The following is a 25,237-nucleotide window of genomic DNA, read 5'->3' on the forward strand; positions in this document are numbered from 1 at the left end:
TTCTCATTGGATCAAAAATCTAGAGATGAACATAAATTTCCAGAGGAAAAAATATTTCAATCCAAATTAAATATGTGGTATGAGCAACAGTATATACGACTAAAGAGATATTAGATAATCAGAACATTGTAAATTTGCTACATGGTGGGGATTAATCATTGTGTGGGTTATTCTCCCTTCATTCTAGAGTTTACCAAACTTTATTTAGTTTCTTCCACTTTCTATTGTGGCTTGTCTTCCTCTTGTTGGAATAAGCTTAGGTCTTTTAAAAAATTTTTATCTAGAAAATTAAATTAAGTGGGGTGGCAATGATCAATAAGAGTACATAGGTTCCAGGTAAACATCTCTGTACATTTAAACTGATGATTGTGTTGTGTTCTCATCACCCAAAGTCAGATAATTTTTTGTCACCATATATTTGTTTCTTTTTACCTCTCGCCCCCTCACCCCCATCTCCCCAACCTCCTTTTCCTAAAAGCCACTTCACTTTTATCTATGTTCATGGCTCTCATTTTTATATGGCATTATAAAACATAACTGCAGTTATTGGATTACAAATTAACACCAACAGCTTGTATTTGCAAGGTGTTTTTTTATTTGGAAATTAATTTCACATTACACATTTGATTGTTTCATGTTATGGGAATATTGCTTATGGATTATTAACTATATTCTATAAATAGGGAAATTGAGATCCATTTGTTAAAGAACTTGTCTAAAGTTACATAACTGCTAATTTATACAAAAACATGGGCTGAAATATACATCTCTTACTTCCACATAGTCAAATCATTGAAAATTCTGAGTCTGAGAATTATAACCTCTCAGATTGCTCTTGCAATCCTAACCCTCTTGTTTAGTTCTATTTTACTTTTTATATTTGCTCATATTCTCCTGTTACTTTCCCATGAGGGTACTCTTGGTTGCTTTTTGCATCTGTTGCTCCTTGAGTGCATTGTGCACTGTGTGATAAACTGCCTTGTGCTCTAATATCTGTGTGAGAAACATCAATTTTTACAGTGTATGATTCTGTATTGGGATTTACCTCTACCTGGTCTCTATAGCCAACTCTTTTTTCCTTACCCTTCTCAGAGGAAGATTTGCCTTGTTGTAGCTGGCCACTTAGCCTGCTAATCTAATATTCCATTTCCAGCATGACTGGGTGTGCCAAGACAACTCAGAGGAAAGCAATATGCTCTCCATGACAGAGCATGAGGAAACAGAGCCCTTGTGATTCTGTCTAAAGACCATGAGCAGGCTATTTAGTTTTTTCTCTCTTTAGTGCATGATTTTACTAGGTCATAAGAAACTGCAAGGAACTTCAAGTTATCTGTTTATTGCATATTTAATGTGAAGCCCTTTGATACATTAACATAATTATCTTGTATTCCTTGTGACAAATAAAAGGCATACTTATCTTCCCTAATGTTCTGAATTAATAAAAAAACATTGTTGACTGATTATTTAAATGTGGTTTGGGTTAATTACATGGAGTTCATATCAGCTTTCTACTATGTCTTGACATTACTGAGACACTTATATAAATTCTTACCTTTTTGTTCTTGACTTGAGTTTAGTTGTAAAAATTATAGCTTAGCCCTGGCTGGATAGCTTGGTTGGTTGGAGCATCATCCTAGAGTGTGGAGGTTGCCAGTACGATTCCCCAGTCAAGGGACATACAGGAGCAGCTCTGTGTTCCTATCTCTCTCTCCCTTCTTTTCTCTCAAGAAAAACAATAATAATAACAATAATAATTACAGCTTAGTCATGTGAATATTTCTTTTCCAGTGATTCTTAAGTCTATATCTTCATTAGATGTGAAGTGGACTCCATCCTAGAGAAAATTTACTTTTCAGAGTGGAGAGTAGGAATCTTTATTTAAGAAGCTACCAGGTGATTCTGATATTTAACCAAGGGTGGAATCAGTTCTTGAAAGTTATGTGGGGGAGAGAGGATTCTGAGGTGGGCAAAGTGATTGAGACAAGATTCACTTATTCTGCAGATATTTACTGAATACCTGCAATGTACCCATCATTGTGCTAGGGACTGGAGTGCACATCAAACTAGCCTTTCTCTAGAGGTGCTTGTATTTTAGTGAGAATTATCCCAACAGTTATTTTATAGTGTGCATATTATAGTTGGACCATGTAGAGTCCTAAGAAGAGGATCCTAAGTCAGCCCTGATAAGACTCATGTGGGAGGTGGGGGGTGTATGTTCAGGAAAAGCATCCCAGAGGAATGATACTTGAATGTTCTTGTCCAGGGAGTGTCAGAGTTTATCCTGTGACAGTAAAAAATAGAGGAGAAAAATAAGGGGCCATTAAAACTTTGTTAGAGAGAAATGACCAGATGAAAACAATATTTGCAGAACATTGGTCCAAGAATAGCACTGGAAGGCAGAAGGCTCCTGCAACCCAGAAGGTGATAAGAACTTGCACTAGGGTGATGGTCACCAAAGAGAAGAAGGGAAGATAAGGAAACATGAGTAGAACTTGTTGAGTGACTAGAAATGGCAAGTGATGAGGAGGAATGAATCAAAGGTTTCCATACCAATGGCTGGGGCAATGGTATCCGACTGAGATGAAGGGGCTGTGAATAGAGTTGGTTGGACAGACGATGATGTGTTCTTTTGTCTTTTTGATCTTTTGTGCATTTACCCCAATGCCTAATGCCTGTGTGTAGTGAATGTATAGTTAAAATATTGGTTTGAATGCCTTTACTGTGATTTAAAAAGATGGACAGTTTGCCTGACTGGTGGTGGTGCAGGAGATAGAGCATGGACCTGGAATGCTGAGGTCCCAGGTTCAAACTCAGAATAGTGGCTCAGAACTGCAAGCTATCCATGAAATATAAATATATGAAGCCCTTAAAAGGCTATGGGTGTACTTGTTAGACTATAGAAAAAAGCAAATGAATAAATAAATAAATAGATGAAAACAAGAGGCACTGCTTATAGGTTTTATGGGAAGAAGTAGAAGAGAAATAACTCAGGGAACTAATTGGAAAAATAACTATCTAAAGACACTGAAAAATATTGTTTCCCAAGGCAGGAAGAGAAATGGATGAAATGGTGTCATAGAAAGAATGAAAAGTTAAGACAAAAAGAAAAAAATAGGGGCCAATGAATATGTATGAGGAGAGAAAACGGTTGTACCAGACAAAAAAATGGAGCTAAAATAAATAGCTTGCCCACATTAAGCTCCATGCAGATTGTCAGATCAAATGGGACAGTCTACACAGGGAGTTTGATCTGTTACAGAGGAAATTGTTTATTAGAAGACAATTTCATAAAGTAAGGGTTGGGTCTAGTAAAGATATGGCAAGATGGCCACAAAACTGTTTTTGGTGGTGTGCCGGAGGGATGATGTTATGATGGATTACTTACTTTTCACTATTTTGATGCCAAAATTGACACTTACAAAAAGATCAAGAATAATTTCCATAAACAGAAATATAAAAGACATTATTTTAGTTTCTGATTAGCTTTCTTTATGTTAGTTTTTGTAATCAGCAGGTAGGATAAACCACATATAAGTAATAGAAAAGTTCAAGTTCGGTCTAATAGGAAAAGATTTTGAATATGTAGTATTTTAATTCTCTGGCATATTGTCATGTGGTAGAAAGAAGAATCTGTCTAAACTCACTCAGGGGCTTCAGTTTCTGGTATCTGCATTACATCGTCCTTCTGAGTACGCTTCCAATATGTTTTGCTTATGCTGATAGTGGACAAATTGGCATGTCAGTTGTTTTGTTTTAATGACCTGTATGTGAGACCCACTGAATAGCCAAGGAGACTGACACAGATGCCACCTTTATCTTTTTTATTTTTATTTTATTTTTTTTTCAGTTTTTTTTATTAAATTTAATGCAGTGACATTGATAAATCAGGGTACATATGTTGAGAGAAAACATCTCTAGATTATTTTGACATTTGATTGTGCTGTATACCCCTCCCCCAAAGTTAAATTGTCTTCTGTCACCTTCTATCTGGTTTTCTTTGTGCCCCTCCCCTCCCCTAACCCCTCTCTCCTTCTTCACCCCCTCCCCCCTCCCCCAACCTCCCGCCCCTGTTGCCATCACATTCTTGTTCATGTCTCTGAGTCTCATTTTTATGTCCCTTCTATGTATGGATTCATCTTAGTTTTTTTTTTTTTTTTCTGATTTACTTATTTCACTCCGTATAATGTTGTCAAGGTCCATCCATGTTATTGTAAATGATCCGATGTCATCATTTCTTATGGCTGAGTAGTATTCCATAGTATATATGTACCAAAGCTTTTTAATCCACTCATCCTCTGACGGACACTTGGGCTGTTTCCAGATCTTCGCTATTGTGAACAATGCTGCCACAAACATGCGGGTGCATTTCTCCTTTTCGAGCCGTTCTATGGTGTCCTTGGGGTATATTCCTAAAAGTGGGATAGCTGGGTCAAAAGGCAGTTCGATTTTCAGATTTTTGAGGAATCTCCACACTGTTTTCCACAGTGGCTGCACCAGTCTGCATTCCCACCAGCAGTGCAGGAGGGTTCCCTTTTCTCCACATCCTCGCCAGCACTTATTCTGTGTTGTTTTGTTGATAAGCGCCATTCTGACTGGTGTGAGGTGATATCTCCTTGTGGTTTTAATTTGCATTTCTCTAATGATTAGTGATGTTGAGCATTTTTTCATATGCCTATTTACCATCTGTATGTCCTCTTTGGAGAAGTGTCTATTCATCCCTTTTGCCCATTTTTGGATTGGGTTGTTTGTCTTCCTGGTGTTGAGTTTTACAAGTTCTTTATAAATTTTGGTTATTAACCCCTTATCAGACGTATTGTCAAATATATTCTCCCATTGTGTAGTTTGTCTTTTTATTCTGTTCTTATTGTCTTTAGCTGTGCAAAAGCTTTTTAGTTTGATATAGTCCCATTTGTTTATCCTGTCTTTTATTTCACTTCCCCGTGGAGATAAATCAGCAAATATATTGCTCCGAGAGATGTCGGAGAGCTTACTGCCTATGTTTTCTTCTAAGATGCTTATGGTTTCACGGCCTACATTTAAGTCTTTTATCCATTTTGAGTTTATTTTTGTGAGTGGTGTAAGCTGGTGATCTAGTTTCATTTTTTTGCAGGTAGCTGTCCAATTTTCCCAACACCATTTGTTAAAGAGGCTGTCTTTACTCCATTGTATTTCCTTACCTCCTTTGTCAAATATCAGTTGTCCATAGAACTGTGGGTTTATTTCTGGGTTCTCTGTTCTATTCCATTGATCTATATGCCTGTTCTTATGCCAGTACCAGGCTGTTTTGAGTACAATGGCCTTGTAGTATAACTTGATATCAGGAAGTGTGATACCTCCCACTTTATTCTTCTTTTTTAAGATTGCTGAGGCTATTCGTGTCCTTTTTTGGTTCCATATAAATTTTTGGAATATGTGTTCTATATCTTTGAAGTATGTCATTGGTATTTTAATTGGTATTGCATTGAATTTATAAATTGCTTTGGGTAATATAGACATTTTAATGATGTTTATTCTTCCTAACCATGAGCACGGTATATGCTTCCACTTGTTAGTATCTTCCTTGATTTCTTTTATCAATGTTTTGTAATTTTCCAAGTACAAGTCTTTAGTCTCCTTGGTTAAGTTTACTCCTAGGTACTTTATTTTTTTGGTTGTAATTGTGAAGGGGATTGTTTCCTTAATTTCTCTTTCTGACTGTTCATTGTTGGTGTATAAAAATGCTTCTGATTTCTGAGTATTGATTTTATATCCTGCAACTTTGCTGAATTTATTTATCAGGTCCAGTAGTTTTTTGACTGAGACTTTAGGGTTTTCTATATACAATATCATATCATCTGCAAATAATGATAGTTTTACTTCTTCTTTTCCAACTTGAATGCCTTTTATTTCTTCTTCTTGTCTGATTGCTGTGGCTAGGACTTCCAGGACTATGTTAAATAAGAGTGGTGAAAGGGGGCACCCCTGCCTTGTTCCTGATCTTAAGGGTATTGCTTTTAATTTTTGCCCCTTGAGTATAATGTTGGCTGTGGGTTTCTCATAGATGGCTTTTATCATGTTGAGGTATGTTCCCTGTATTCCCACTTTGCTGAGAGTTTTGATCATGAATGGGTACTGGATTTTATCAAATGCTTTTTCTGCATCTATTGAAATTATCATATGGTTTTTCTCCTTCTTTTTGTTTATGTGATGAATCACATTGATTGATTCACGAATATTGTACCAGCCTTGCCTCCCCAGAATAAATCTCACTTGACGATGGTGTATGATTTTTTCCACATATTGTTGGATCCGGTTTGCTAATATTTTGTTGAGGATTTTAGCATCTATATTCATCAGAGATATTGGCCTATAGTTTTCTTTCTTTGTGTTGTCTTTGCCTGGTTTTGGAATCAGAATTATGCTCACCTCATAAAAGGAGCTTGGAAGTCTTCCTTCCTCTTGAATTTTTTGAAATAGTTTGAGAAAGATAGGAGTTAGTTCTTCTTTGAATATTTGGTAGAATTCCGTTGTGAAGCCATCGGGCCCCGGACTTTTCTTTGTTGGGAGTTTTTTGATAACTGTTTCGATCTCATTTGGTGTAATCGGTCTGTTTAGGTTTTCTGATTCTTCCAGATTGATTTTTGGAAGATTGTATGTTTCAAGGAATTTTTCCATTTCATCTAGGTTGTCTAGTTTTTTGGCATACAGTTCTTCATAGTATTTTCTTACAATATTTTGTATTTCTGTTGTGTCAGTTGTTATTTCTCCTCTCTCATTTCTAATTTTATTTATTTGAGTCCTCTCTCTCTTTTTCTTGGTGAGTCTACTTAAAGGTGCATCAATCTTGTTTACCTTTTCAAAGAACCAGCTCCTAGTTTCATTGATCCTCTGTATTGTTTCTTTAGCCTCTACGTCATTTATTTCTGCTCTGATCTTTATTATTTCCTTCCTTCTACTACATTTGGGCTTTACTTGCTGTTCTTTTTCTAATTCTTTTAGATGCAGGGTTAAGTTGTTTATTTGAGCTTTTTCTAGCTTCTGAAAGTGTGCCTGTAGTGCTATGAACTTCCCTCTCAGCACTGCTTTCGCTGTGTCCCATAAATTTTGAGTTGTTGTATGCTCATTGTCATTCGTTTCTAGGAATTTTTTTTATTTCTTCTTTGATCTCATTCTTAATCCATTCATTATTTAGCACCCTGCTATTTAGTTTCCATGTGTTTGAGAATTTCTGAGCTTTTCTGCTGTGATTCATTTCTAGTTTCATGCCGTTGTGATCGGAGAAGGTGCTTGATATGATTTCAGTCTTCTTAAATTTGTTGAGAGCACTTTTGTGCCCTAACATGTGGTCTATCCTAGAGAATGTACCATGAGCGCTTGAACAAAATGTATATTCTGCTGCTTTAGGGTGAAAGGATCTGAAGATATCTATTAAATCGAGTTGATCTATTGTTTCCAATAAGTCTGCTGTTTCTTTGTTAATTTTCTTTCTTGAGGATCTATCTAGTGATGTTAGTGGGGTATTGAAATCCCCTACTATTATAGTATTGCAGTTGATCTCGCCCTTTAAATCCATCAAAGTCTGTTTTATATATTTGGGTGCTTCTATATTAGGTACATAGATATTTATAATAGTTATATCTTCCTGTTGGATTACTCCCTTTATCATTATGTAGTGGCCTTCTTTATCTCTTACTATATCCTTTGTTTTAAAGTCCAATTTGTCTGATATAAGTATTGCTACCCCAGCTTTTTTTTCATTTCTGTTTGCATGAAACGTTTTTTTCCATCCTTTGACCTTCAATCTATGTGTATCTTTTGTTCTAAGGTGTGTCTTTTGTAGACAGCATTTGTATGGGTCCTGTTTTCTTATCCACGCAGCTACCCTATGTCTTTTGATTGGATCATTTAATCCATTTACATTTAAGGTTATTATTGATATGTAGTTGTTTATTGCCATTTTCTTCTTTAAAGGTGTATTCCTTTGTTTGCTATATTCTTTTCCAACTTTGATCTGTTTACAACAGGCCCCTTAACATTTCCTGCAGCATTGGTTTGGTTGTAATGAATTCCTTGAGTTGTTTTTTGTCTGGGAAGCTTTTTATTTCTCCTTCAATTTTAAACGATAGCCTTGCTGGATAAAGTAGTCTTGGTTGTAGGTTCTTGTTCTGCATTACTTTGAATATTTCTTGCCATTCCCTTCTGGCCTCAAGTGTTTCTGTTGAGAAGTCGGATGTCATCCTAATGGGGCCTCCTTTGTAGGTGATAACTTTTTTTTCTCTTGCAGCTTTTAATATTTTCTCTTTATCGCTTAGCTTTGGTATTTTAATTATGATGTGTCTTGGTGTAGGTTTCTTTGGGTTTCTCTTTAATGGAGTTCTCTATGCTTCTTGGACTTGTAAGAGTTTCTCTTGCATTAATTTAGGGAAGTTTTCAGCTATGATATGATTGAACAAAGTCTCTATCCCCTGTTCTTTTTCTTCTTCTTCAGGAACCCCTATGATGCGGATGTTATTTCTCTTCATGTTGTCACAGAGCTCTCTAAGTGTTTCCTCTGACTTTTTGAGTCTCTTTTCTCTTTTCTTCTCTGCTTTCATGCCTTCATTCCAGTTGTCCTCCAACTCACTGATTCGATCTTCTGCTGTATCAATCCTGTTTTTAATTCCTTCCATTGTGGTCTTCATTTATGATATTGTATTTGTCATCTCTGACTGATTCTTTTTTAATATTTCAATATCCTTTTTTATACTTGTTATTTCTTTATTTAGGTTTTCAAACTGCCCCTCCATTGTTGTTCTAAGATCCCTAAGCATCCTTACAATTATTATTTTGAACTCTGCATCTGGAAGTTTGATTATTTCCATATCACTCAGCTCATCTCTCAAGGGTGTCTCTTGTGGTTTCATTTGGGTTGCACTCCTTTGTCTTCTCATAATGGTGTTTTATTTGTAGAGTTGCTTGAGTCTAGGATTGGTGTTTTCTGCCTCCTGTTTTCAGTTGTGTTATTTCTCGGTCTTCTTGGATTGGTATCAGCTATTATTTGTAATCCACTTTTGGATTTGGGCAGCTTTGAAGTCTTGATTTGTTTGTTTTCTTAACAGGTGATAGTCTTGTTAACTGTTCTCAGCAGGGGGCTTCCTTGAAACTGTAACCAGGAATGCTGTGGGTGTAACCTGAGACACTGAAGGTCTGTTCCACCAACTAATCTCACTGGGGGCAGGGTTTTTTCTCAGCTTCAGTAGGGGGAGGTGTATCTCAGATCTCCATGGAGACCTGAGTTACTGCCCCTCCTCCCCACTTCTTGTTTTCAGCTGTGTCTTCTTGAGCTGATTGGAGCTGGATAGATGTCCGGAGATCTCTGATCTGGAAGCACTTCAGCTCTGTTTTGTGAAAGGTTCAGTCCCTCCCCCAGCTATGGCCACCTCCAGCACGAATGAGTCAGCTTTTTTATTTCGTTTCTTGCATACCTTAGCCCCTCACAGTCTGTCCCTCTCCTTGTCCTTTCCACTTGGGAAATAAGCTGGTCTTTTCAACCCACCTTGCACCCTGGTCGCCAGGTAAGTGGCTGTGAGCAGTAGTTTCTGCTCTTTTTCCTCTGTGAAATCCTCTCTGGGCTCTCAGCCTCACCGCCCCCCCCTGCTGTTCCTGTTAGCAGAGGAGATTCAGGCACTCCTTACCAGGTTTATTGTGGCTTCCTCTTTGCTCCTTGGTTTTTGAGAGCTGTTCTTGCAGTTCAGTGTTGGTTTTTCATGCTGATTTTTCCTAAATTGATTTGTATTCCAGTTTGGTGTTGAGAGCTGGGCATCTGTGTGTCCGCCTACTCCGCTGCCATCTTCAAAAAAACCGTCTTTTTTATTTTTGAACTTAAAAACAAAGAGGAAGTCGCCTGACCTGTGGTAACAGAGTGGAAAAAGCACCAACACGGAATGCCAAGGTTGCCAGTTTGAAACCTGAGGCTTGCCCAGTCGAGGCACATATGAGAAGCAAATGCATCTCACTGGCCCCTCCTTCTCTCTCTCTCTCTCTCTCACTCTCCTCTCTCTAAAAACAATAAATAAAATCTTAAGAAAAAAGACATCTACATTTACGTTAAATGGATTTGATCATTTGTTTGAAGTTGTTAGATCTTCTTGTTTTTTTTTGTTTGTTTGTTTGTGTGTTTTTTTAAATTTTAATAATTTTATTTTTTTAATGGGGTGACATCAATAAATCAGGATACATATATTCAAAGATAACAAGTCCAGGTTATCTTGTCATTTAATTATGTTGCATACCCATCACCCAAAGTCAGATTGTCCTCTGTCACCTTCTATCTTGTTTTCTTTGTGCCCCTCCCACTCCCCCTTTCCCTCTCCCATTCCCCCCTCCCCTCCGTAACCACCACACTCCCATCAATGTCTCTTAGTTTCACTTTTATGTCCCACCTACGTATGGAATAATGCAGTTCCTGTTTTTTTCTGATTTACTTATTTCGCTTCGTATCATGTTATCAAGATCCCAACATTTTGCTGTAAATGTTCTGATGTCATCATTTCTTATGGCTGAGTAGTATTCCATAGTGTATATGTGCCACATCTTCTTTATCCAGTCAGCTATTGAAGGGCTTTTTGGTTGTTTCCATGTCCTGGCCACTGTGAACAATGCTGCAATAAACATGGGGCTGCATGTGTCTTTATGTATCAATGTTTCTGAGTTTTTGGGGTATATACCCAGTAGAGAGATTGCTGGGTCATAAGGTAGTTCTATTTTCAGTTTTTTGAGGAACCACCATACTTTCCTCCATAATGGTTGTACTACTTTACATTCCCACCAACAGTGTATGAGGGTTCCTTTTTCTCCACAGCCTCTCCAACCTTTGCTATTACCTGTCTTGCTAATAATAGCTAATGGAACAGGTGTGAGGTGGTATCTCATTGCAGTTTTGATTTGCATTTCTCTAATAGCTAAAAAAGATGAGCATCTTTTCATATATCTGTTGGTCATTTGTATTTCTTCCTGGGAGAAGTGTCTGTTCATATCCTCTTCCCATTTTTTTTATTGGATTGTTTGTTTGTTTGTTGTTGAGTTTTACGAGTTCTTTGTATATTTTGGATATTAGGCCCTTATCTGAGCTGTTGTTTGAAAATATCATTTCCCATTTAGTTGGCTGTCTGTTTATTTTGTTATCAGTTTCTCTTGCTGAGCAAAACCTTCTTAGTCTGATGTAGTCCCATTCATTAATTTTTGCCTTCACTTGTCTTGCCTGTGGAGTCAAATTCATAAAATGCTCTTTAAAACCCAGGTCCATGAGTTGAGTACCTATGTCTTCTTCTATGTACTTAATTGTTTCAGGTCTTATGTTTAGATCTTTGATCCATTTTGAGTTAATTTTTGTACAGGGGGATAAACTGTAGTCCAGTTTCATTCTTTTTCATGTGGCTTTCCAGTTTTCCCAGCACCATTTATTGAAGAGGCTTTCTTTTCTCCATTGTGTGTTGTTGGCCCCTTTATCAAAAATTATTTGACTATATATATGTGGTTTTATTTCTGGACTTTCTATTCTGTTCCATTGGTCTGAGTGTCTATTTTTCTGCCAATACCATGCTGTTTTGATTGTCGTGGCCCTATAATAGAGTTTGAAGTCAGGTATTGTAATGCCCCCAGCTTCATTCTTTTTCTTTAGGATTGCTTTGGCTATTCGGGTTTTTTATAGTTCCATATAAATCTGATGATTTTTTGCTCTATTTCTTTAAAAAATGTCATTGGAAGTTTGATGGGAATGCATTAAATTTGTATATTGCTTTGGGTAATATAGCCATCTTGATTATATTTATTCTTCCTAGCCAAAAACAAGGTATATTCTTCCATCTCATTATATCTTTTTCGATTTCCCTTAACAATGCTTTATAGTTTTCATTATATAAGTCCTTTACATTCTTTGTTATGTTTATTCCTAAGTATTTTATTTTTTTTGTTGCAATCGTGAAGAGGATTATTCTTTTGAGTTCGTTCTCAATTGATTCATTGTTGGCATATAGAAAGGCTATTGACTTCTGTATGTTAATTTTGTATCCTGCGACCTTACTGTATTGGCTTATTGTTTCTAGTAGTCTTTTTGTGGATACTTTGGGGTTTTCGATGTATAGGATCATATCGTCTGCAAAAAGTGATACCTTTACTTCTTCTTTTCCGATATGGATGCCTTTTATTTCTTTGTCTTGTCTGATTGCTCTGGCTAGAACCTCTAGTACCACATTAAATAAGAGTGGAGAGAGTGGACAACCCTGTCTTGTTCCTGATTTAAGGGGGAAAGCCTTCAGTTTAGTGCCATTTAATATGATGTTAGCTGATGGTTTATCACATATTGCCTTTATCATGTTGAGATATTTTCCTTCTATACCCATTTTGTTGAGAGTCTTAAACATAAAATTGTGTTGTATTTTATCAAAAGCCTTTTCTGCGTCTATTGATAAGATCATGTGGTTTTTTTCTTTGTTTTGTTGATGTGTATTACGTTAACCGTTTTACGTATGTTGAACCATCCTTGAGATTCTGGGATGCATCCCACTTGATCATGATGTATTATTTTTTTAATATGTTGTTGTATTCGATTTGCTAGTATTTTGTTTAGTATTTTCGCATCTGTATTCATTAGAGATATTGGTGTGTAGTTTTCTTTTTTTGTGCCATCCTTGCCTGGTTTTGGTATGAGGGTTATGTTGGCCTCATAAAATGTGTTTGGAAGTATTACTTCCTCTTCAATTTTTTGGAAGACTTTGAGTAGAATAGGAACCAAGTCTTCTTTGAATGTTTGATAAAATTCGCTGGTATAGCCATCAGGGCCTGGACTTTTATTTTTGGGGAGGTTTTTAATGGTTTTTTCTATTTCTTCTCTACTAATAGGTCTGTTTAGGCTTTCTGCTTCTTCTTGACTCAGTCTAGGAAGGTTGTGTTGTTCTAGGAATTTATCCATTTCTTCTAGGTTGTTGAATTTAGTGGCATAAAGTTTTTCATAGTGTTCTACAATAATTCTTTGTATATCTATGGTGTCCGTGGTGATTTCTCCTCTTTCATTTTGGATTTTGTTTTTATGAGTTCTTTCTCTTTTTTCCTTGGTAAATCTTGCCAAGGGTTTGTCAATTTTGTTGATCTTTTCAAAGAACCAGCTCCTTGTTCTATTAATTTTTTCTATAGTTTTTCTGTTCTCTAATTCATTTATTTCTGCTCTGATTTTTATTACCTCCTTTCTTCGGCTGGTTTTGGGTTTTCTTTGTTCTTCTTTTTCTAGTTCCTTAAGGTGTGAAGTTAAATGGTTCACTTGGGCTCTCTCTTGTTTGTTCATATATGCCTGAAGTGATATGAACTTCCCTCTTATCACTGCTTTTGCTGCATCCCATAGATTCTGATATGTCATATTGTCATTTTCATTAGTCTGTATATATCTTTTAATCTCTGCACTTATTTCTTCTTTGACCCATTCATTTTTTAAAAGTATGTTGTTTAGTTTCCACATTTTTGTGGGATTTTTTTCCTCTTTTTTGCAGTTGAATTCTAGTTTCAAGGCTTTATGATCAGAAAATATGCTTGGTACAACTTCAGTTTTTATGAATTTGCTGATGTTGTTTTTGTGGCCCAACATATGGTCAATTCTTGAGAATGATCCATGTACACTGGAGAAAAATGTATACTCAGTCACTTTGGGATGAAATGTCCTGTAGATGTCTATCATATCCAGGTGCTCTAGTGTTTTGTTTAAGGCCACTACGTCTTTGTTGATTCTCTGTTTGGATGACCGATCTAGAGCCGTCAGCGGTGTATTGAGGTCTTCAAGTATGATTGTATTTTTTTAAGTTTTTGTTTTAAGGTCAATAAGTAGCTGTCTTATATATTTTGGTGCTCCTTGGTTTGGTGCATATATATTAAGAATTGTTATGTCTTCTTGATTCAGTGTCCCCTTAGCCATTATGAAATGGCCATTTTTGTCTCTGAGTACTTTTCCTGTCTTGTAGTCAGCATTATCCGATATGAATATTGCTACACCTGCTTTTTTTTGGATGTTATTTGCTTGGAGTTTTCTTTTCCAGCCTTTCACTTTGAATTTGTTTTCATCCTTGTTACTTAGATGAGTTTCCTGTAGGCAGCATACAGTTGGATTTTCTTTTTTAATCCATTCTGCTACTCTGTGCCTTTTTATTGGTGAGTTTAATCCGTTTACATTTAGTGTAATTATTGACACTTGTGAGTTCCCTATTGCCATTTTATAGATTGCTTTCTGTTAGTTTTGTGTCTTGTTTGATCCTTCTCTTTCGTTTTTCTATCTTTTGTTTTTATTTGGTTGTATTCCGTAATCTTTCCTCTATTGCTATCTCTTTTATCTCATGTGCTTCTGTGGTGGTTTTTTCAATGGTGGTTACCTTTAAGTAATGAAAAGGGTCCCTACCCTGTTCATTGTAGCGAACTCTTTTGTGAGTACTTTTGCACTCCATCGTCCTTTGCTACTGTTAATCTCCATCTTCTCCCCCTCTTTCTTTTTGTTGTTGTCACAGTTTAAATTTGGTTTTATTGTGTTCTTCTTGGAGCTTTTACTTGTGGCATTGTTTTTTTTTTGTTCTTTGTATCTGATTGGAGAACCCCCTTTAGTAATTCCTGGAGTGGGCGTTTTCTGATGATAAATTCCCTATCTTTTCTGTATCTGTGAATGTTTTTATTTCTCCTTCATATTTGAAGGTTAGCTTTGATGGGTATAGTATTCGTGGCTGAAAGTTCCTCTCTTTCAGGACTTTAAATATTGGGGTCCACTCTCTTCTAGCTTGTAGAGTTTCTGCTGAGAAATCTGATGATAATCTAATGGGCCTTCCTTTAAATGTTGTATTCTTCTTTTCCCTGGCTGTCTTGAGAATTTTTTCTTTGCTGTTGGTTTGTGTCAATTTCATTATGATATGCCTTGGAGTAGGTTTGTTGGGGTTAAGGAAACTCAGTGTTCTGTTTGCTTCTTGAACTTGAGGCTTTAGTTCTTTCCACAGGCTTGGGAAGTTCTCATCTATTATTTGTTTGAGTATGTTCTCCATTCCATTTTGTCTCTCTTCTCCCTCTGATATACCTATTATTCTTATGTTATTCTTTTTGATGGAGTCAGATAATTCTTGTAGGGCTATCTCATTTTTTAAAATTTTTGAGTCTCTTTCTTTTTCTCTTTGTTGTGCCTCAAGTTGCTTGTCTTATATTTCACTAATCCTCTCTTCTATCTGACCTGTTCTATTAGCTAAGCTTGTTACTTCGTTTTTCAGCTCGTGAATTGAGTTTTTCATCTCTGTTTGATTTGTTTTTATAGTTTCAATTTCTTTGGACATATATTCTTTGTGTTCATTGAGTTGTTTTCTGAGCTCCCTAAATTGCCTTTCTGTGTTTTCTTGTATATCTCGGAGGATTTTTAGGATTTCTATCTTGAATTCTCTGTCATTTAGCTCCAAGGTTTTTAATATATTAAATTTTTTCTCCATAGATTTTTCCTCATCTAGCTGTGTTAATGTGTTAATAACTCTCTTTCTTTTGTATCCATGATATTCGATTTTCTCTTCCTTAATGGCATCTGAGGGTGGTTTTGTTGATAGTATTAATGAGATTTAATAAAGAATAAAAAGTTAAAAAAATAAAAAATCGAAGAGTTGTTTTTTTTAAAAAAGATTAATAATGAAATAAAGAATAATAAAATAAAATAAAAATTTTAAAAAAGGAAATTATTCCCCCCCTCCTTTTTTCCTCTTCTATCCTCTCCCCTCTTTCTCGAGAAAATCTTGTGGTGAACTGTGAATTATAACAAACAATGCCTGTAATGGAGGGCCTGAATTGGGGAAAAGTAATAACGGTGCAAAAAAAAAAAGAAAAAAAAAAGAAAAAAAGAAAAAAGAAGGGGGTATGGACCCACAAAAAGCAAATAAGGAAAAAATTTGGGTCAAGAATAAAATGATTTGGTTTTAGGCATTAGTTGTCTAAGAGTTATGATGAGAGGAATAAAAGGGAAACAGAAAAATGGGGGGACAAATTAAAAAATTACTATTGTATTTAGTGGAACAAGAACTAGATAAAATGGAGAGCCAGGGATGGGAGCACTGCTATTGAGTTAAAAAGTTGAAGTAAACCCCCCCCCCAAAAATGCCACCAACATAAGTTTGAGTCCCAGATAAGATAATTTGTTTGTTATTGAGGTTTGAATGAGAGGAGATGTAAAGGAGAAAGGAAGAAACTAATATAGAGGGAGAAAAGAAAGAGAGAGAGATAAAAAAAGAGGGAACCACTAAAAGAAGAAAAAAGAAACAAGAGGAGAGATAGAGAGAGAGAGTTAAGGGTTTTGGAGTGCAACCCTCATAGAGAGAAAGGAAGAGGAGAGAAAAGATAATGGGAGATGTAACACTTATAGGTAGTGTAGTTCAAGGAGAGGAGAGAGTAAGACCGACAGAGAGTTAATCGGACAAATTGGAGGAGGAAAAAAAATATCAAGATTGAAGATAAGAGAAACAAATGAACAAATATAATAAAATGGGATAGGTTATAAAGTCTGCAGATTATTCTTGATTTTGAGAGGTTATCTTCTTGCTTTTTCTTTTCTCTCCCTCTTCCTGGTCGGTGACTCTGTATCCCGGGTTCTGCCCCTTTGGCACGCTCAGGTAGAGGTTTCCAGTTGATAAGTCTCTATGGCAATGTCATGTATTGTGCTTTAGTCTTGTTGGCAGTCGAGTCTCATTAGCATTTATAGGCACCGACAGTGAGAGAGTCCGTGTTCCTGGAGCCTTTCTCCTAGTCTTTCCTTCCTCAATTAGTAGCCTGATAATCCAGCTATGGGGTTGCTGCTGCCTCTGCCTGGATAGTAAGAGGCTCAAAGAGCTGGCAACTCCCTACTCTATTTCCACTCAGCACAGGGCTCTGGGTAAGGCTCAGTCAGTCAGAGCTGCTAGCATAATCAGGCGGAGTTTCCGCCCACTCAAAGACCTCTGGCTCTGCCACTCTGTCCGGTAACACAGGCGGGCGCCCACTTCCGGGGTGCTTGGAGGAAACTCTCACTCACTATCTGCGCGCGCAGACCAGGATATCCGGCCAGCAGTCTCAAGTTCTGAGTGAAACCCCCAACCGCATGGAAAAGTTGCAGTGTTGGAATTGGCTCTCGCTCCGTCCCCGTGCGTGGCTTTTGCAAGGCGCTGGGGCAGCCCGAGGTTCCACTTTGGCCCACACAAAGACCCCTGACTCTGCCCCTCTGTGCGATGACACGGGCGCACACTGCCGAGGCACTCGGAGGAATCTCTCACTCAGTATTTGCGCGCGTAGACCAGGATATGAGGCCGGCCGCGTTTCCCTCTGAGTGCAACCCCCACCAGCACGGAAAATTTCCACCGTTGGAATTAGTTCTCGCTCCCTCCCGTGCGCGGCTTTCCCAGGGCGCTGGGGCTGCCCAGAGATTCCACCCTTGGCCCACAGAAAGGCCTCTGACTCTGCCTCTCTGTGGGGTAACACGGGCACCCACTCCCGGGGCTTAGGAAGAAATCTCTCGCCCACTAACTGCGCACCGACCAGGAGATCGGGTAAAATGGCTGCCCCGCTTGTCTTTCTTTGTTTGGGTTTGGCGCTAGTGTTAGCTTTTATTGCCCGGTTTGCCACAGGATCAGTTTTTCCTCGGCTTGGATCTCCGTGCCACAGCCTGGTTCGGCCGTTTGTGCCGCAGCCTGGATCTATTCACCCCCTTTGCCCGCCTCAGTTTCTATATTCAGAAGTACCAGAGAAAGCCGCCCTGTTTAGGTTAGTGAGGAAGGCGGAGCATTTCTTACTCCCTTTTTCCTTCGAGGTTTGGTTATATATTTAGCCAATTTTTCACTTGACCATACCTTCAGGTGTATTGCGAAGCATCTGGAGGCTCCAAGTATAGGTTTTTCTGTTTCTGGTTGAAGATCTTGTTGAGTTTTGGGGGAGATTTATCGGTATCGCTTCCTACACCACCATTACTCTGACGTCATCCCTTGTTTGTTTTTTTGTTTTTTTTGTATTTTTCTGAAGTCGGAAACCAGGAGGCGGACAGACAGACTCCTGCATGTGCCCAACCGGGATCCACCCAGCATGCCCACCAGGGGGCGATGCTCTGCCCATCTGGAGCATCGCTCTGCTGCAACCAGAGCTATTCTAGCGCCTGAGGCAGAGGCCATAGAGCCATCCTCAGCGCCTGGGCCAACTTTGCTTCAGTGGAGCCTTGGCTGCAGGAGGGGAAGAGAGAGACAGAGAGGAAGGAGAGGGAGAGGGGTGGAGAAGCAGATGGGCGCTTCTCCTGTGTGCCCTAGCTGGGAATCGAACCCAGGACTCCTGCACACCAGGCCGACACTCTACCACTGAGCCAACTGGGCAGGGCCAGTTAAATCTTCTTGTGATGCCCGATAGAAGTATCGTGATAGTCACATATGTAAATTTAAAAATTTTTAGTACCTACATAACATATTATAAGGAAACAGGTAAAATGAATGTTGATATACTTAATATAGAATATTTAATATGTTGTCATTATAACATACAATCAACATAAAAAATAATCAATGTGCTATTTGGGATTCTCTAACAAAAGCCAAATTTTTAAGTCTGCATATTTCAAGTGTTCTGTTCAGTACTGGACAGCTCAGTTTTAGAGAATTCATTAGTACTATCTTTTGTTCTTTGTTTATGTTAATGTTGTCACTAGTCTGTAGTCTAACATTTCCGAGTTTATTAAGGATCTTATCCTAATTTTATCTGTGGGATTTACACTGGGCACCAATTCTAATAGGGCATGTTTAGTGAATTAGTATTATATTGTTTTAATTTTTGACTATTAGGCAGTAATGAAAGTGAATGGGGTCTCACAGCTTTTCTTTCCTCCCCAAAGTACTTGGCTTTTTCCATAGTGACCTAAGTTTTCCTGATTATATTTAAAATTACTGGTAAGCAGATGTGTGAACATCAAAGCTTTCTTACTTTTAAAGTTTACTAATTTTTCTTCCGGTAAGTTGATAATGGCTTCACTATCCACTCTGTTTTTGTGGTTTTGAGGCTGACACTTGAGGAAAATTGGTCTTGGTGGAAGAGAGGCATTATCATTATGCTGTTCCACTAGATTTAGACATTGCCTTGTAAAAAAAAAAAGACATTTATTTCATTTTATGTCATGGTTGGCTTATTCCCTGATATTATCATTGTGATGAATTTTTTAAAATTAAAAAAAATTAATACACATATGTGAAGGGGTAATAATTGTTTCTTTAATTTTTTTTTACCCTTTAGTTCTTTTTTCTATGTTATTTATTCAGAGGTTAAAAGGAATAGTTTACCTAAGACGATAATAATCTCTGCTTTTAATTTGTTTTGTTTTTTTAAGGTAAAAAGCTATTGAATTTTTTTTCTAAATGTGTTGTTCTACGTCACCTTGCTTTGGTTTCCTCACATTAATTATTTTTTCTGACATTTTAGGTGGATAATCTATAATTTAAAGTGGTTTTAAAAGGCATTTTAATATTGAATCTGAGGTTCTGCCAGGATGCTATTGGCCAGAGGCAGCAAGGCAAAAGGTCTTTGAACTGGGGACCACTGGGACCCTCAGTCTCATCAAGGTTCTGCTTCTATCTTTAGCCCTGAGGCCATAGAGAAAGACATGGGGAATTATGGGTAGGTAGATTTTGGGTTAAAGTCTTCATTATCATTCTGGACTTATTTCCCCAGTGTCTTGATCTGTTCAGGGTGCTATCTCAGAACACCTTAGACTTGGTGGTTTATGAACAACAAAGATTTATTTCTCACAGTATGGAGACTGATATGTCCAAGATCAAGGCGTCAGCAAATTCAGTGTCTGGGGAGGGCCCTCTTCCTGGTCCACAGACAGCTAGCTGTCTTTTTGCTGTGTTCTCACATAGTCTGGATGGGGTGAGGGGGTCTCTTTGGGGCCTCTTTATAAGTATGCTAATCTCATTCATGAGGGCTCTACCTCCAAATATCAATATGTTGGGCATGAAGTCTCAACGTATTCATTTTGGGTGATGCAGACATTCAGTCTATAGCACCTAAGTCCTTTCCCTTGTGCCTGGAGAAGTACTTTGCCCTAGTGTCTGTGTATTTTCACAGAATGGTGGTTGAAGTTGAGAAAGAAACCAAAACTCAAATTAATGAATATTGCTAGTTTTCAGTATTTCTAATGCAAGTTGTGCTGAATCTTAAACTTTTGCAGTATCTATTAATTTAATTATTGTATTCTGTCCTGGGACTCCAATTATTAGAAATTTCTGTGTATAGCCAATCAGGTAATGGGGGCTCAAGATAAATAGAAAGATAAATGAATATTTAATGATCTTCATGTGAACACATTCTCAAAATTCTTGATGCTTCTGTCATCATACTTCTACTTTGAGTTCCTAGTACTGACTTAGTTTATAAACTAAATGAATAACTTAAAATATATATATATATATACATACACACACCATATTTTGCCATGTATAAGATACTCCCATGTATAAGATGCACCTTAATTTGGGGGCCTGAAATTTTTTAAAAGAATGTATTACATAAAGTTATCAAACTCAAGTTTTATTTATCGTAAAATTTATACAACTCCTCATCACTGTCAGAACTCCCATCTATTAGCTTGTCCTCATCTGTGTCTGATGACGATTCACTGTCTTCAACAATGAGTGTGAAAACAAATGCAAATAAGCTGGAAATGCAAAAAAAAATACACTACAACTACTGTATAAGATGCACCCAGTTTTTAGACCCCACATTTTTCAAAAATGGGTGTGTCTTATACATGGGGAAATATGGTAGTGAAAATAGACTGAGGATATCCCTTTGATACAGTGATCTTTCAGGCCAAAATTTAGTAATGTTAATTTTAAACATTTATATTTAAGCAGCATAACTATATTAACTTTATCAGGATCCTGAGAATTTTGTCTGGGGACGTATATATGATTTTATTCTCTTCCATGGCCTAATATTGCCTCTGTCCAAAGCAGATCTGTGATTGGTCATATAGGATGCCAGCAAAGATCATGAAAAATTGTTTGCAGCCACTGAAAAATGACTCTGAACTAATAAGGGTCAGAATTTATTAGAAAATTACATGGGTGGAAGGAAAAATGATTAATTATCTTATTTAATTAAGTTCAGTAATGAGAGGTTGGGTAGATACTCATTAGAAGGATTGCTGGGTCATACGGTAGTTCTATTCTTAATTTTTTGAGGAACCATCATATTTTCTTCCATAATGGTTATATTAATTTACATTCTCACCAGTGGTGAATGAGGGTTCCTTTTTCTCCACAGCCTCTCCAACACTTGTTTAGACATGTCCAATAGAGGTATATATGGGTAATTTCAGTGGAGATATCTCAGGGAAGTAATATACTTAGCAGTTTCCAGGCACGTCTCTGTTTAAAGGAGAAATGATAGAATTAGAGGTCATAAAATGAAGAGAAGAAAGTGATGAGAACAGAACTCTGGAATATGCCGATAAATAATGTGAAATCAGAGTAGTAATTCTGTTTACAACATCCTGAGAAGGACTGGCAGGCTCCCCAGGGCAGTTTCTCTGAAGGTGCGATCAACATATTGGCCATGCAGGAAGGTCAAACGACATCTGGGTTCAAACTAGCCCATTGTGTTTGGGAACCAGAAGATTATAGAAATTTAGGAAAAGCAGTCAGAGTTACACAGATGGGACCCAGACTGAATTTATCTGAAGTTAGAAAGTGTCTTTAGGACAAAATACGTGCCTTCTGTTTTTCTGATACTGTTTCCTTCCCTTCCCTTCCCTTCCCTTCCCTTCCCTTCCCTTCCCTTCCCTTCCCTTCCCTTCCCTTCCCTTCCCTACCCTTCCCTTCCCTTCCCCTTCCCTCTCTCTTTTCCTTTCCTTTCCTTTCCTCCCTCTCTCCCTCCCTCCTTTCTTCCCTTCCTCCCTCCTTCCCCTTCCTTCCTTCCTTCCTTCCTTCCTTCCTTCCTTCCTTCCACTTCTCAAAAAGATAACACTATTAGCCCTGGCCGGTTGGCTCAATGGTAGAACGTCGGCCTTGTGTGCAGAAGTCCTGGGTTCAATTCCCAGCCAGGGCACACAGGAGAAGCGCCCATCTGCTTCTCCACCCCTCCCGCTCTCCTTCCTCTCTGTCTCTCTCTTCCCCTCCTGCAGCCAAGGCTCCATTGGAGCAAAGATGGCCCGGGCGCTGGGGATGGCTCCTTGGCCTCTGCCCCAGGCGCTGGAGTGGCTCTGGTCACAACAGAGTGATGCCCCAGAGGGGCAGAGCATCGCCCCCTGGTGGGCAGAGCGTTGCCCCCTGGTGGGCGTGCCGGGTGGATCCCGGTCAGGCGCTTGCGGGAGTTTGTCTGACTGTCTCTCCCCGTTTCCAGCTTCAGAAAAAATACAAAAAAAAAAAAAAAAAAAAAAAAAAGATAACACTATTGATAGAAATACTAGGCATATGAATTGATTCATATTCAAGTTCTAAACTATTTCTATTTGAGATTAATAATATGTTTAATGAGCTAATTGAGAATCAAAATAATATATATATTTCCTTTTGAGGAAGCATGACCTCTTGTGGGGTATTGTCCCTTTCACAGGAGGCTTTCAGAAAGAAAAGCCTTTCTCCTTCTGAGAGTGTGTTGCTTTATTCTTTACCCCCATTCCTGCCAGGGAACCAGGATGCTATTACTGGTGTTAGGAATATTGTATTTTGAAATTTGTGTGACAGCTGGGCATGATTATTTTATTAGTTTCCTGAGTGACCCAACTTAAACCAAAAAGAAGGACAAGGTCAACATATGTGATAGCTGTTAGAGCAACCCATCACTCCTGATAATTAAACCATAACATTGTTCCCTTTTCTCCAGTGTTTTTCTAAGTGGGTTTATAACAAAATGCTGAGAGTGAATAGAAATTGTTGCCCTTCATGAGAACGGGACACGGGATAATACTTCCATAAGCAGGATTTATCAGTGGTGTGTTAATGTTTGGAAAATATAGTTTAAACATGTCTGTTCAATAGCAGCATGCCCAGCTCTGTTTCCAAAAACTTTGCAGGGCTGTGTGACTCTCCAGAATCCTCTGGAAGGCCAGAGTAGAGATTGTGTCCCACAGCCCTTTGGATGTGATACTCATATCCCTCTATTGATTAGTTAAAATGTTGGCCAAATACAGAAGTGGAGGGCCTGCTGGTAAAATAGGGAGTTTTCTAAAAAAAAAACTGAATAAAAGCACATTTTCTATTTTGTGGTCAAACTGATCTAATCGAACAGGTTCTCTCTGTATGTATTGCATTTTGTCCTTGTTCACCAGGTTCAAGACTCCACATGAAAAAAGGAACATTTTCTAAATCTCAGGCTGCAAATTGTCAAACGTGTAATTGTTATTTTACAGACACCCCAACTGTTGTCCTAAGCTATTAGAAATTTTACTTGTTGACAGATTGGGCTCTTAAAAGAAGCCACTAAGGGCAGTGGTGAATGTGGAGGGAAAGATGGTACATTTCAAAGTTTGATGATATAAAATCCCAGAGCTCTTTGCAAACCATTTTGAATACCTTAAACCAGGGGTAGTCAACCTTTTTGTACCTACTGCCAACTTTTGAATCTCTGTTAGTAGTAAGATTTTCTAACCACCCACTGGTTCCACAGTAATGGTGATTTATAAAGTAGGGAAGTAACTTTACTTTATAAAATTTATAAAGCAGAGTTACAGCAAGTTAAAGCATATAATAATAATTACTTACCAAGTACTTTATGTCGGATTTTTGCTAAGTTTGGCAGAATCAATCTTCATAAAACAACTTACTATAGTTAAATCTATCTTTTTATTTATACTTTGGTTGCTCCGCTATCGCCCACCATGAAAGCTGGAACAACCACTAGTGGGCAGTAGGGACCAGGTTGACTACCACTGCTTTAAACAATGATTTTATTTGTTGTTTGTTTAAGATTAAAAATAACATGTTATTAAGCCTATCATTGGAGTTCAAATTAACATTTCCCCCTTTTCTTTCTTGAGCAGGTTGTCAAGTTATTAAGCAACAAAAGATCACAAGCCGTTGGAATATTAATGTCTAGCCTTCATTTAGATATGAAAGACATACAACATGGTAAGTAGAAAAGTAAAAATTCAGTTTTTGAAGACTGATATTTAGGCTGAAGAGTATAATGTTTGGTGATAAAATTATTTTAAACCTAGAGGTTAAGTGCTACCAGACTTTCTCTCATGCTTGTTACTGGAAGATTTATTATTTGTTTTGGGGTTTTTTTTTTGGTTATTTTTTGTGACAGAGAGAGCCGGATTAGGACAGACAGACAGGAAGGGAGAGGAATAAGAAGGATCAGTTCTTTGTTGCAGCACCTTAGTTGTTCATTGATTGCTTTCTCATATGTGCTTTGACCGGGGGGCTACAGCAGACTAAGTGACCCCTTGCTCAAGCCAGTGACCTTGGGCTCAAGCTGGTCAGCCATGCTCAAACCAGATGAGCCCATGCTAAAGCCAGCAACCTCAGGGTTTCGAACCTGGGTCCTCTGCATCCCAGTTTGATGCTCTATCCACTGTGCCACTGCCTGGTAGAAGATATACTATTAATGTGACTTTTCTGTTATTTCTGTGTCTTGCTGAGAGCCTGATTCTCCTGTAACATATTTAGTCTGCATTAATCAATATTGAAATTTTAATTCATTAGAAGTGCTAACCTCATTGTGCCTTGTGACTATTTAGACCTTATCTGAGGTATTTATTTCTGGGTGCCATAATCAGAGCGTGATTGATAAGCAGTAGTGAGACCTGGGGATAGTGGGGTATGTCTCAGCCATTGAAAATACCTGGAGAAGATAGGCCACAGGAGAGAAAAATGTATTGAGACTTGAGTCTCAAGTGTTGGATGAGCTACCATAAAGAAAAGAAAGTAAACTTACAATTTTAAGACAGATCAGCCTCAAGCTGTGTAAGAGTCACTTGCAAGGAAGTTTATTTCAGTTGTTGTTGTTTTACAAAAGTTCTGATGATTCAAGAAGTCAACTCCAAGACTGCTACGTTAAGTGATGACATGAAAAATCACAACTGTTCAAGAGGCTGAATGATCATTTGTTTCAGATATCTTTGAAGCATTGGAAGGGTAATGGAATGTTCCAAGATACTGTGAGATGCTTAAAGAATCACTAATGCAAATTATTACATATAACTTTGTGGGGTGGAGAACTGGTCTATCTTATTTCGGTTATTTGGGACGACTACAGTGTATACAACTGGGCTTTTCTA

At 37.9% G+C, this 25,237-nt stretch overlaps 1 protein-coding gene and 1 non-coding gene across 2 annotated transcripts in view; both read left to right on the top strand.

The window, feature by feature from the left end:
• Positions 1-25,237, top strand: part of FMN2 (formin 2) — a 410,616-nt gene that overhangs the window by 176,126 nt on the left and 209,253 nt on the right. The window contains exon 7 of the mRNA XM_066235150.1: positions 23,996-24,083. Coding sequence (XP_066091247.1) covers positions 23,996-24,083 — 88 coding nt within the window. The remainder of the gene's footprint in view (positions 1-23,995; positions 24,084-25,237) is intronic.
• Positions 21,987-22,062, top strand: TRNAT-UGU (transfer RNA threonine (anticodon UGU)). The gene has a single exon. It is a non-coding gene; the product is annotated as a tRNA-Thr (tRNA).

The sequence above is a fragment of the Saccopteryx bilineata genome, chromosome 1, assembly GCF_036850765.1.
Source record: "Saccopteryx bilineata isolate mSacBil1 chromosome 1, mSacBil1_pri_phased_curated, whole genome shotgun sequence".
NCBI lineage: Eukaryota > Metazoa > Chordata > Mammalia > Chiroptera > Emballonuridae > Saccopteryx > Saccopteryx bilineata.